Below are 13,020 nucleotides of genomic sequence, written 5' to 3'. Positions count from 1 at the left end.
TTACCTGGTAAATCCACAGAATACTTCTGCATTTAAATGTTTGGAAGTTTTCCAATTAATAAATTTGACTTCAGTTTTTGCCGTGAGTTCCATAATAATTAAATTAAATGATCAAAATAAAAAGCAGAGGAGTATGGCAGCACTGACTTCTGCATAATAAAAAATATGGAGTACAGGTGAATGAAGAATAGAGATATGCCTTTGGTTACTCCGGCATATTACGGTATGTAGTATCTCTTCATGCACCCTGGTAAAACAGTTAATAGTTCTAACAAAATCTAATACTGTGTTTGAAGACAAGGTAAAACTACTTTTAGCTTGCTATCAACAGCAGCAGTTTTTCCTCTTTTCTTTTTGTTTTTTTTTACCTTATAACCTTGTTTTCCTGGTTCACCAGACTCTCCTTTTGAACCTTTCTGTCCCTAAAATAAATTTAAAAACCAAAATAAATAATTAGAGTTTATTAAAAATTAAAATACAGAGTTTTGCAAAGCAGACAGAGACTTCTCAGGACTATCTTGCTGTTCCCTCTGCAACTCAAAGGCCTCCTCACCTATCCAGTTAACACCACATATTAAGCACCATGTTCAAAAAGATCTGTTCCTGAATTTGGCAGGGTTCTTAGACACGTTTCCAGGCAGGTTAGTATTTCTTCTTAGGTTACCCCATAACAATTTCCTCAGGCCAACAGTATTCCCAGAAACCAGCAAAGAATACATTAAAAAAATCTTAGATAAAATGAGACTCAAAAAATGTTCATTTCAATTTAGTATGTTACAGATCTCCCATGAAGAGAAAAAAAAGGAAAAAAGACTAAGGATTTGGGACAATATTTAGTTTCTGCAGTCATCAAACTACTGGTCTGCAAAGTAAATAAAGCAATCCTTCACATACTCTAATCCTTTCAGGACCACTCATAAACTTGACCATGAAGATTACAGCAGCAGTAAGAGATTTCAAGAACAAGAGGTTATTCTGGCAGTAAGGAGCTGAAATAACTCTAAGCATCTACACTGATGCAATGTTTTTTGAAATTAACAGTGAACTGTCCTTCCGTCAAGCCAGTAGTTACTCTCCCTAGTGCTCTGAGACAGTATCTCTGTAAGGAATGCTTGAACAAACGGATTCTCTTACCTTCATTCCCATTAAGCCAGCATGCCCTGGGCGGCCAGGTGGACAAGCATTGGGACACTGGAAAAGCATCCACATAGTTAGTACCACATAGGTTGAATAAGGTTGTCGGAAATTATTAAAAAAAAAAAAAAAAATGTGGACAACTATCTTACCAATGGATCACCATCTTGCAGGCCAATTGTTCCCTAAATTAGATGAAATTAATCAAAGCCAGTAAAAGAGAAATAACCAGACTTGACTCATTAGACAATATAGTCATTAGACAAAACAGAAAATACTACTATCTAAAGCTGGAATCGGAAGTATAATCAAACAAAGGATCTCCAACATGAAAAGCACCTAAACTGCAGGATTTTATTGTGGGATTGCAGGTACCTGCAAAATCCTGTCCTCTAACTTAGATCAACTTTTCTGAAAAACCAAGTATTTCTTTTGCTTTTTAAGCTGCCTAAAACATATTTTTATTAAACATAGAGCACATATATCCAAACCCCATGAATTTCCAACAGAACCCAAGACAATTTCTGTAATAAGGATAACTTTTCCTTTTCCAACATACAACCATTCAGCAAAAGATTCACATCTTTACAGAGAAAATAATCTTCCCAAAAAGTAGATGAGTGAGATGCCTGGCAGTTAGTGGAATTGCAATAAACTAGAGATCAGTGTACTACAACATGGACTCAGTGGGAGGAAAGTCATTCCTCATATTACATCAAATACTTGATGGAAGCTAACGGGAGGCTTATGAGGCATAACAGGGAGAAATATGATTTCACAGCAGCAGCTAGATTTTTTTAAAGCCCAGTGGGAGGGAGCACACTGTTTCAGAGAAAAGCACAGGGGAGTTTAAGAAATGAGTGGGTCTCCTTTCATACAGAAGGATTTAAAAAAAGCTGGAGTGGGATTGTGGCACTTCAGGAATCTAAAAAGGACAAAAATGTCAAGGAATAGAAGCAGCATACGCCAAATTTGTTTTTACTTGTTTCCTAAATATTCTTCTCCACTTTACCATTCACATTTTTTACAATGCCTCTGTCAACTCTCTGGCAACTTTAATGAAAACAAGAAAGATGGCATAAATAAAGCATATGGATTTAGGTTCTGTCCAGCAGAGGAACAGTACAGCTTTTAAAAAGACATTAGTATGACTAACACATTTCCCAGCAGTTTACATTTCACAGCACCCAGCCTCCAACGCGTCTGCCAGACATTCAGTTTTCTCTCTCTGGGCAGGTAAATAGCCGCAAGACAAAGGCATAACACACATCCCTCCTCCCAAGAGGCTTAAAGAAGATAACCATTCCCCTAGAGAGGCAAAGCACTGGTGTAAAGCTTTCTTATATCCCTTGCAAGTAGCAGGCCTGCTTGCAAGAAAGCCATTAGAAATTAACCCACCTGGGAGCATATATTTCTGGCTCATGTGCCAAATATTAGATTTTTCTCCTCCTAACAGAGAAAAGTCTACCTCTGCTGAAGTACCACTAGTGAGACCCAACAAAGACTACATTTACACTAATACTAGAATGCACAGGGAAGTTTAAAACCTGGAAGAGTTACAGTTTAAGACCATTTGCATAAATGGGAAGACATCATGACAGAAGTTACACAGTTTGCATTTCAAACTATCTTTTATAACCATAAAGACTACGAACTTGCTTTCTAAATGAAAGATCAAATGCTGATATGATTAAATGAGTTGTATCTCAGGCTTTGAACACAAGCATCCAGACATTATGAATTAATATAGCCTGCTGAAATCCTGAAGTTGGTATTCAGCTGTAGGACTTGAGAAGAAGTTTTGTTCAAGCAGCAACAACACATAATTCAGACATTAGCACATATTAAAGGCAATTACTTACCCGAGGGCCTGGTGGTCCTGGTGGCCCCGGTGGCCCTCTTTTTCCTGGATCTCCCTAAAAAAGGGTAATTTTCTTGACTCACAGTAATAACGACAACCAGCAGTTACATATTCATACCACACAACAACAGTGAGAAATGAAGTAGCTACAGAACGACAGGCTAGGTAGCCAATTAAAACCTAAACCCACAACATGGCTCCCATAATAGAATGGGAAAACCGTTTTCTTAGTAGAATGGGAGCCACGTTGTGGAATAGGAGTCGCAAAAAATAATTAATTTGCAGCTGCTTTAGAAAGCTGAAACATCTGACCACAGGATCATCTAGGCACCCCTCTATCTCATAACTGCTAACTGAGCACTGAATTAAAAGAATTGTAGTAACTGGGAAAAATGCCCAAGATGAATTTACCAAGTTAGAATCTTCTCTTGTTTGTGAAGTTTTGATGTGCAGTGCTTTCAGAAGTAAAGACAACACAGAACCTCTGCAAATTATTTTACCTGAATGCTTTTAATTGAAATAAATCTAATATGCTGACAGGGACCGCCTTTTAACTTAATACTCTCATTTCAATAGTATGTTTGATATGTTATTAAATCATAAATGAAATTAACAAGATTAATATAGAGGAATTATTCACTAATTCTCACAATGCATGAGCTATAGAGCCATAGGTTTAAAAACACTAAAAAGGAATATTTCTTTTGCACACAATGTATAATTACATTGTGGGACTCATTATCACAATGTCTTGTGGAGGCCCATGATATAAATGGATTCGAAAAGGGACTGACTGCATTAATGGAGGATAGGCTCATATATAGCTTTTGAAAAACGCAGCACAGATGCAATTTCTGATTCAGGCAGTCTCTGAACTGCCAGCTGCCAGAATGTGGGACAGTATGACAGAAAAATGTCATTTTACAAATAGCCTGTACACTTCCCTAGGTATCCATTATTACCCTTGCTACAGACAAGACAGTGAGCTAAATAGATCATCTTCTGAAACAAACTGGCAGTTTTTAATAGTCTTTTTTTATATTCATTTATATGACTGAGTGCAAAACACAGGGAGAGGTATGCATTAAAAAAATAGGCTTCGTTAAACAAAATTTTAATGCTATTTCAGATGTCAACTAAAAAAATTAACAATTGGTTCCAATTTGCATTTCAGTGGTAAAGTATGGAGTCAAACTATGACAGTGTGCTGAAACTGAGTGCACAGTTTAGCAGTAAGGTCAGTAGATGGAGTCACACTTAAAATGAGACTAAGAAGAAATACTGAATTGCCATCTTCACTGATATCAAATGGAAAACAGAAATAGTATGTGGTCATGGGCCATAACATGTACATGAGAAGACAGGAGTAAAGCTAAAGGTCTGCATGTAATGTTAAGTTTTACATTTCCTATATTTCTGGCAGGTTTGCTTTTTGATTTTAGCTTTCCTTGAATAAGAGGAGAAGTGGAGTGCGGGACACTATACGAAACATTTAATTATAATCTAACAGGTGGCCCTGACTTTGTGCTATTAATTGTTCCTTATTTCTGATGAGCTTCAAACACAATCTTTACCAGTGATCGCTGTAGAGGAAAAAAAATATGTTTTCAAGTGCTTTGGGTTATAACTAACCCAAAGAGTGTTTAGATGGCACAGTAATTATTCATTTTTTCATAGAATCATAGAATCGTTTAGGTTGGAAAAGACCTTTAAGATCATCCAGTCCAACCATTAACCTACACTACCAAGTCCACACTAAACCAATCAAGGGTAGGCTAGACTAAACCATGTCCCAAAGTGCCACATCTACCCGTTTGTTGAATGCTTCCAGGGATGGTGACTCCACCACCTCTCTGGGCAGCCTGTTCCAATGCTTGACTACCCTTTCTGTGAAGAAAGTTTTCCTAATATCCAGCCTAAACCTCCCCTGGTGCAGCTTGAGCCCATTTCCACTTGTCCTATCATTAACTACTTGGGAGAAGAGACCAACACCCACCTCACTACAACCTCCTTTCAGGTAGTTGTAGAGAGAGAGAGTACTATAAGTACCTTTTAGCAATTGAATAAACCTAAATTTTCAGCAAACACAGTAGTACTTACAGGTGGACCAGCACGACCTACTTCCCCAGGAAGTCCTGCTGCACCAGCTGGACCCTATAACAACAAAGTTAAACAGTATTTTTAGACCATGCAATACCTCTATAACAAGCATCCAAGGAGGGAGAGCATGTAATTCTCTCAAACAAACTATGCCTTCAGACACCAGTACTCTTGCCCCATATACCATAGACCTAAGCAACCTCAGCAGTAGCTGAAGAAAGCATACATAATATACATAGAACATCAGGATTAAAACAGTTTCTTTTTTCACTGAACTACTTTTTATTACAGTATTAACAGCTTTATTGAATATTTAAACAGATTCATTAAACAGTATATTTATGAATTGCAAAAATGATACTTACAGGTGGTCCAAGAAGCCCCTTGCCCTGTGAAATATGAAAAAAAGGTCACTGTCGTGGTTTAGCCCCAGCCAGCAACTAAGCACCACGCAGCCGCTCGCTCACTCCCCCTACCCCGATGGGATGGGGGAGAGAATCGGAGGAGTAAGAGTGAGAAACACTCCTGGGCTGAGATAAGAACAGTTTAATAATTGAAATAAAGTAAAATAGTAATGCTAATAGTAACAGTATAATAATGATAATAATAATAATGATACACGAAGCAAGTGATGCACAATGCAATTGCTCACCACCCGCCGACCGATACCCAGACAGTTCCCGAGCAGCGATCGCTGCTCCCCGGCCAACCCCCCCCAGTTTATATACTGAGCATGACGTCATATGGTATGGAATAGCCCTTTGGTCAGTTTGGATCAACTATTCTGGCTGTGCCCCCTCCCAGTTTCTTGTGCGCCTGGCAGAGCATGGGAAGCTGAAAAAGTCCTTGACTAGCATAAGCAGTACTCAGCAACAACTAAAAACATCAGCATGTTATCAACATTCTTCTCCTACTAAATCCAAAACACAGCACTATGCCTGCTGCTAGGAAGAAAATTAACTCTATCCCAGCCGAAACCAGGACAGTATCCACCCCTTATTCTATACCATCTACGTCATGCACAGGCCCTCCCCTTTCCAATGTGTTCCAATTAATCACCACCGCTTTCCCTATCTTGATATACACACAGATATCATTCCCTTCGTCTATGGCCCATCCCTCTAAAATGTCCATTGAGTTCATTTAGCCCATGACTTTGGGTTCCATCTGTTATCACAGTCTTTCAGAGCAGGACAGGTGGTGTGCAGTGTTGGACTGTTGCATGCTGAAGTCAGTTCTCATTCCAACATGGTTTCATCAAAGTTCATTTTCATTAAGCTGGGCAATTCTTACTGCAATACCATTGATGCGGCATATAGCAATCATAATATATAGTATTATATACTTAATATTAACCTACTATATTATTATATTAACATGCAGTTAAGAGATAACATATAGTTAAGAGATAACATACAGTATTATAAAGCAATTAATATTATACAATTCAGTTCATTGGCTATTTTCACCCAAAATCAAATTCCCTTGAGGTACACATTGGGCTTCCCCATCCTTTCGCATCACCCACCAAGTGCACCCAGGTCCTTGAGCAAAAGCAATCCCACGAATGGGTTTGCCTTTGCCAGAGGGGGAAGTAACCCAGACTGTCTTCCCCAGCATATTTTTCATGTGCACTACAGGAACTTTATCTCCTTCTACAGTACGTAAAAGTTTTGATTGGGCAGGGCCAGCTCGATTGGCAGATCCCCTGGTGTTGACTAACCAGGTGGCTTTTGCTAAATGCGTATCCCAATGTTTAAACGTCCCACCACCCATTGCTCTCAGGGTAGTCTTTAACAATCCATTGTATCGCTCAATTTTCCCGGAGGCTGGTGCATGGTAAGGGATGTGATACACCCACTCAATGCCGTGCTCTTTGGCCCAGGTGTCTATGAGGTTGTTTCGGAAATGAGTCCCGTTGTCTGACTCAATTCTTTCTGGGGTGCCATGTCGCCACAGGACTTGCTTTTCAAGGCCCAGGATGGTGTTCCGGGCGGTGGCATGGGGCACGGGATATGTTTCCAACCACCCAGTGGTTGCTTCCACCATGGTGAGCACATAGCGCTTGCCTTGGCGGGTCTGTGGGAGCGTGATGTAATCAATCTGCCAGGCCTCCCCATATTTATATTTCAGCCATCGTTCACTATACCCAAGGGGCTTGAACTGCTTGGCTTGCTTGATTGCAGCGCATGTTTCACACTCATGAATAACCTGTGCAATACTGTCCATAGTTAAGTCCACCCCTCGATCACGAGCCCATTTATACGTTGCATCCCTTCCTTGATGGCCTGAGGCGTCATGGGCCCACCGAGCTATAAATAATTCACCCTTATGTTGCCAGTCCAAATCCACCTGAGCCACTTCAATCTTAGCAGCCTGATCTACTTGCTGGTTGTTTTGATGTTCTTCAGTGGCCCGACTCTTAGGTACATGAGCATCTACATGACGAACTTTTACAACCAGGTTCTCTACCCGGGCAGCAATATCTTGCCACAATGCGGCAGCCCAGATTGGTTTGCCTCTGCGCTGCCAGTTGCTCTGCTTCCATTGCTGCAGCCACCCCCACAGGGCATTTGCCACCATCCATGAGTCAGTATAGAGATAAAGGATTGGCCACTTTTCTCTTTCAGCAATATCTAAAGCCAGCTGGATGGCTTTCACCTCTGCAAACTGACTCGACTCCCCTTCTCCTTCAGCAGTTTCTGCGACTTGTCGTATAGGACTCCATACAGCAGCTTTCCACCTCCGATGCTTTCCCACAAGACGACAGGACCCATCAGTGAACAGGGCATATTGCTTTTCATTTTCTGGCAATTTATTATACAGTGGGGCCTCTTCAGCACGTGCCACCTCCTCCTCTGGTGATATTCTAAGGTTTTTTCCTTCTGGCCAGTCCATGATCACTTCCAAGATTCCTGGGCGACTGGGGTTTCCTATTCGAGCCCGTTGTGTGATCAATGCGACCCACTTACTCCATGTAGCATCAGTTGCATGATGTGTAGAGGGGACCCTCCCTTTGAACATCCAGCCCAACACCGGCAGTCGGGGTGCCAGCAGGAGCTGTGCTTCAGTACCAACCACTTCTGAAGCAGCTCGGACCCCTTCATATGCTGCCAGTATCTCCTTCTCAGTTGGAGTATAGCGGGCTTCGGATCCTCTGTATCCCCGACTCCAAAACCCTAGGGGTCGACCTCGAGTCTCCCCTGGTGCTTTCTGCCAGAGGCTCCAGGTAGGGCCATTCTCCCCGGCTGCAGTGTAGAGCACATTTTTAATATCCTGCCCTGCCCGGACTGGCCCAAGGGCTACTGCATGAACTATCTCCCGTTTAATTTGTTCAAAGGCTTGTTGTTGCTCAGGGCCCCATTTGAATTCATTCTTCTTCCGGGTCACTTGATAGAGAGGGCTTACGATCTGGCTGTAATTTGGAATATGCATTCTCCAAAAACCCACAACGCCTAAGAAAGCTTGTGTTTCCTTTTTGCTAGTTGGTGGGGACATAGCTGTTATTTTGTTGATCACATCCATTGGGATCTGACGACGTCCATCTTGCCATTTTATTCCTAAAAACTGGATCTCTTGTGCAGGTCCCTTGACCTTACTCTGTTTTATGGCAAAACCAGCCTTCAGAAGGATTTGGACTATTTTCTTTCCCTTCTCAAAAACGTCTTCTGCTGTGTTGCCCCACACAATGATGTCATCAATGTACTGCAGATGTTCTGGAGCTTCACCCTGTTCCAGTGCTGTCTGGATCAGTCCATGGCAAATGGTGGGGCTGTGCTTCCACCCCTGGGGCAGTCGGTTCCAGGTGTACTGAACACCCCTCCAGGTAAAAGCAAACTGGGGTCTGCACTCTGCTGCTAAAGGGATGGAGAAAAATGCATTAGCAATATCAATTGTGGCATACCACTTAGCTGCCTTTGACTCCAGTTCATATTGAAGTTCTAGCATGTCTGGCACGGCAGCACTCAGCGGCGGTGTAACTTCGTTCAGGCCACGATAGTCCACTGTTAGTCTCCACTCCCCATTAGACTTTCGCACTGGCCATATGGGACTGTTAAAGGGTGAGCGAGTCTTGCTGATCACTCCCTGGCTCTCCAGTCGACGAATCAGGTTATGGATGGGAATCAGGGAGTCTCGGTTGGTGCGATATTGCCGCCTGTGCACAGTTGTGGTAGCGATCGGCACCTGTTGTTCCTCAACCTTCAGCAACCCTACAATCGAAGGGTCCTCTGAGAGACCGGGCAAAGTGGACAACTGTTTAATTTCCTCTGTCTCCAAAGCAGCTATACCAAAAGCCCACCGGTACCCTTTTGGGTCCTTGAAATACCCTCTCCTGAGGTAGTCTATGCCAAGGATGCACGGAGCGTCTGGGCCAGTCACAATGGGGTGCTTTTGCCACTCATTCCCAGTTAGGCTCACTTCAGCTTCCAGTACAGTTAGCTGTTGGGATCCCCCTGTCACTCCAGAAATACAAATGGGTTCTGCCCCTCTATAGTTTGATGGCATTAGCGTGCACTGTGCACCAGTGTCCACTAGAGCCTTATACTCCTGTGGGTCTGACGTTCCAGGCCATCGAATCCACACAGTCCAGTAAACCCGGTTGTCCCTTTCCTCCACCTGGCTGGAGGCAGGGCCCCTCTAACACTGGTCACAGTATTCGCTGTTCACTTCCTGTAAATGTGAATCAAAAGTCCCCTGATCAAGGTCGGAAGTAAAATTAGCCCTCTTACTCTGTCTCGGGAACTGCTCACTGGAAACTGGAGCTGCAATTTTCCTGGGAGAACCGCCTTTTCTAATAGTTTTTCCTTGCAACTCACGCACCCGTGCCTCTAAGGTTGAGGTGGGTTTTCCATCCCACTTTCTCATGTCCTCTCCATAATCACGCAGGCAAAACCACAGGGTGCCCCGTGGTGTGTATCCTCTATATCCTCTCTCTTGAGCATAGCGACGTTGACTCCTAATGGCTGAGACACTGGTCCGTGCAGGTGGGGAGTAGGACAGATCTTCTCTGAGTTGTTGGAACTCTTGGCACAGTTTTTCCACAGCTGAGACACAGGCCTGTAGGGAGGAAGAGAGCTTTTCTTCGTAGTCCCGGAGTTGTCTAGCCACTTCATCCACCGTTGGTGCCTCGTCGTCTTTCCAGGCTAGTATTGCCAACGAGTTGGAATACGATGCTGGTGCGCTCCGTACCACCTTCCGCCACATGGATTGTGTGCACCTGACTTCATCTGGGTCTTTGGTTAACCGCTCATCATTCAGGTCACTGTAAATCACCTCCAGCACGCCTAATTCCCTCAGGTACTGGATACCTTTCTCTACGGTGGTCCATTTGCTTGGGCGGTATAAAACATCCTCCTTGAAGGGATACCTTTCCTTCACGCTTGACAGGAGTCGCCTCCAGAGGCTGAGCGGTTTTGCCCCTTTTCCAATTGCTTTGTCAATGCCTCCTTCCCTGGAAAGGGATCCCAGCTGCGTGGCTTCCCTACCCTCTAAATCCAGGCTACTGGCCCCGTTATCCCAGCATCGGAGCAGCCAGGTGATGATGTGCTCACCTGGATGACGACCGAAATCTTTTCGCATATCTCGCAGCTCACTCAGGGATAGGGATCGGGTGGTCACCATCTCATTTATGGGTTCTTCCTCCTCTGGTTCTCGTGATGGCCCTGGTTCATCTTCATCCCTTACTAAACAAACTGATTTCCTCGTGTATTTTTTCTTCTGTATAGGGGCAACTGATACCGGCGCAGGTTGGTTCTCTGGTTTAGCCGCAGTGTCTGTCACTGGGGTTTGAGTAGCCGCAGTGCTCATGGCTGTGGCTGGAGTAGCCACAGTGCCTGGGGCAGGGGTTTGAGTAGCTGCAAGGCCTGTAGTGGGGGTTGGAGTAGCCGCAGGGCCTGTAGTGGGGGTTTGAGTAGCCACAGTGCTTGTTGTTTTGTCATCAGATCCAGAGACCTTCTCTTTCTTTTGAGGGTACTGATTAGCGTTGACCACGGCTCGATAGGCATGGGCCAGTCCCCAGCATGTTGCAATGATTTGTGTCTCTCTGGAGCTACCAGGGTGACAACATACTTCTTCCAAATACTTTACTAATTCTTCAGGATTCTGCACTTGTTCAGGGGTGAAGTTCCAAAACACTGGAGGTCCCCACTGCCCTAGGTACTTGCGCATACGTTCCCACACACCCTGCCACTCATAACTATCCAGCCTTGGGGTAGATCTCTGGATGGTATTTTTAAACTGCTTACTGACCTTTATCAAAACGGAAACAACATTCCCAAGAATTATCAATAGAAGTATCTTAACTGCCCAGGGGTGTTCAAGATACAGGAAAGTTGTTGTAATGAAGGAGGAAACATCATAGAAGAAAGCAGCAAAGGTGCCATTCTGTATTTCCTCCACAACAAGCCTCTCAGAGTAAGAAGTATAATTGCTAACTCTCTCTATGAGGTAGTACCCGAAGTACAGTAGTGACTTCTGTATGAAACCCAAATACCAAAGAATGCTGAAGGTCAGGGTTTTGATAAGGAGCCTCCCAAGCAAAAGATCATGAATCACTGCAGAGCATAGCACACTACACAAACTGACAGCAAGCTTTAACGCGTGCTGCAAAAAAAAGAACATGGTGCAGATCAGAAGAACTAATATCGTGACCGGCAACTGTTAACAGACTCCTTAATACACTCTGGTTAATCTGTTGTTATCTCAAACCCTTCGTGCCCCACGTTGGGCGCCAAAAAGGACTGTCGTGGTTTAGCCCCAGCCAGCAACTAAGCACCACGCAGCCGCTCGCTCACTCCCCCTACCCCGATGGGATGGGGGAGAGAATCGGAGGAGTAAGAGTGAGAAACACTCCTGGGCTGAGATAAGAACAGTTTAATAATTGAAATAAAGTAAAATAGTAATGCTAATAGTAACAGTATAATAATGATAATAATAATAATGATACACGAAGCAAGTGATGCACAATGCAATTGCTCACCACCCGCCGACCGATACCCAGACAGTTCCCGAGCAGCGATCGCTGCTCCCCGGCCAACCCCCCCCAGTTTATATACTGAGCATGACGTCATATGGTATGGAATAGCCCTTTGGTCAGTTTGGATCAACTATTCTGGCTGTGCCCCCTCCCAGTTTCTTGTGCGCCTGGCAGAGCATGGGAAGCTGAAAAAGTCCTTGACTAGCATAAGCAGTACTCAGCAACAACTAAAAACATCAGCATGTTATCAACATTCTTCTCCTACTAAATCCAAAACACAGCACTATGCCTGCTGCTAGGAAGAAAATTAACTCTATCCCAGCCGAAACCAGGACAGTCACAAATGTGGGGAGGGTTCCACACCTAGTCAAACTGCCAAGAACAGAGTATTTGGGATAAAAAGGTACAAAAAAAAATGATGCTTGATTCTGCAAAATCATTTTGAAAACTTGTTTAATTAATGTTAAATATCAATTTAATTATTAGTTAATCAATATCAGGAGAAAAATTAAATTATTGATTAAGTTGCCTTGCAGTAACCTTTCTTTACACGTATTTACAAACACATACACTTCCACAAAGAAATAAAGACATTAAAGCCTTTGGGTTTAGCTAATTATCAAGTAATATGATAAACACATCTATGCTGCAATCATTTCCTTCTAACAGTGCATTTACATTGACAATAAAAGAGAAATTTTTTTTTTTTTTTTTGCCAGTGCTTCCCCAAGGTCTAAATCCATTAAACTAGTGCTTTTTGGTAAGCAGAAAGAACACCAAACTGCTCATTTACATTTTCTATCAGTATTGCTCTGAATCATTTTAATGAGAAGTGTCCAAGATACAAATGTCGTTCTGCCTATTTGGACAATATACTCCCTCTAAGAAAACAGATCCCTCAGTCTTGCATTACTAAAGCAAATGGATAATTTTATGGAGAACAGTGTCA

General features: G+C 43.0%; 1 protein-coding gene across 1 annotated transcript in view; it reads right to left on the bottom strand.

The window, feature by feature from the left end:
• Window positions 1-13,020, bottom strand: part of COL9A1 (collagen type IX alpha 1 chain) — a 77,083-nt gene that overhangs the window by 34,921 nt on the left and 29,142 nt on the right. Inside the window, exons 13-18 of the mRNA XM_075707572.1 lie at window positions 5,461-5,484; window positions 5,096-5,149; window positions 2,997-3,050; window positions 1,287-1,319; window positions 1,135-1,191; window positions 369-422 (exon numbers count right to left, since the gene is read on the bottom strand). Coding sequence (XP_075563687.1) covers window positions 369-422; window positions 1,135-1,191; window positions 1,287-1,319; window positions 2,997-3,050; window positions 5,096-5,149; window positions 5,461-5,484 — 276 coding nt within the window. The remainder of the gene's footprint in view (window positions 1-368; window positions 423-1,134; window positions 1,192-1,286; window positions 1,320-2,996; window positions 3,051-5,095; window positions 5,150-5,460; window positions 5,485-13,020) is intronic.

The sequence above is a fragment of the Pelecanus crispus genome, chromosome 3 (genome assembly GCF_030463565.1).
Source record: "Pelecanus crispus isolate bPelCri1 chromosome 3, bPelCri1.pri, whole genome shotgun sequence".
NCBI lineage: Eukaryota > Metazoa > Chordata > Aves > Pelecaniformes > Pelecanidae > Pelecanus > Pelecanus crispus.
Note: the sequence above shows the minus strand (reverse complement) of the source record. Positions and strands in the feature narration are given on the sequence as shown.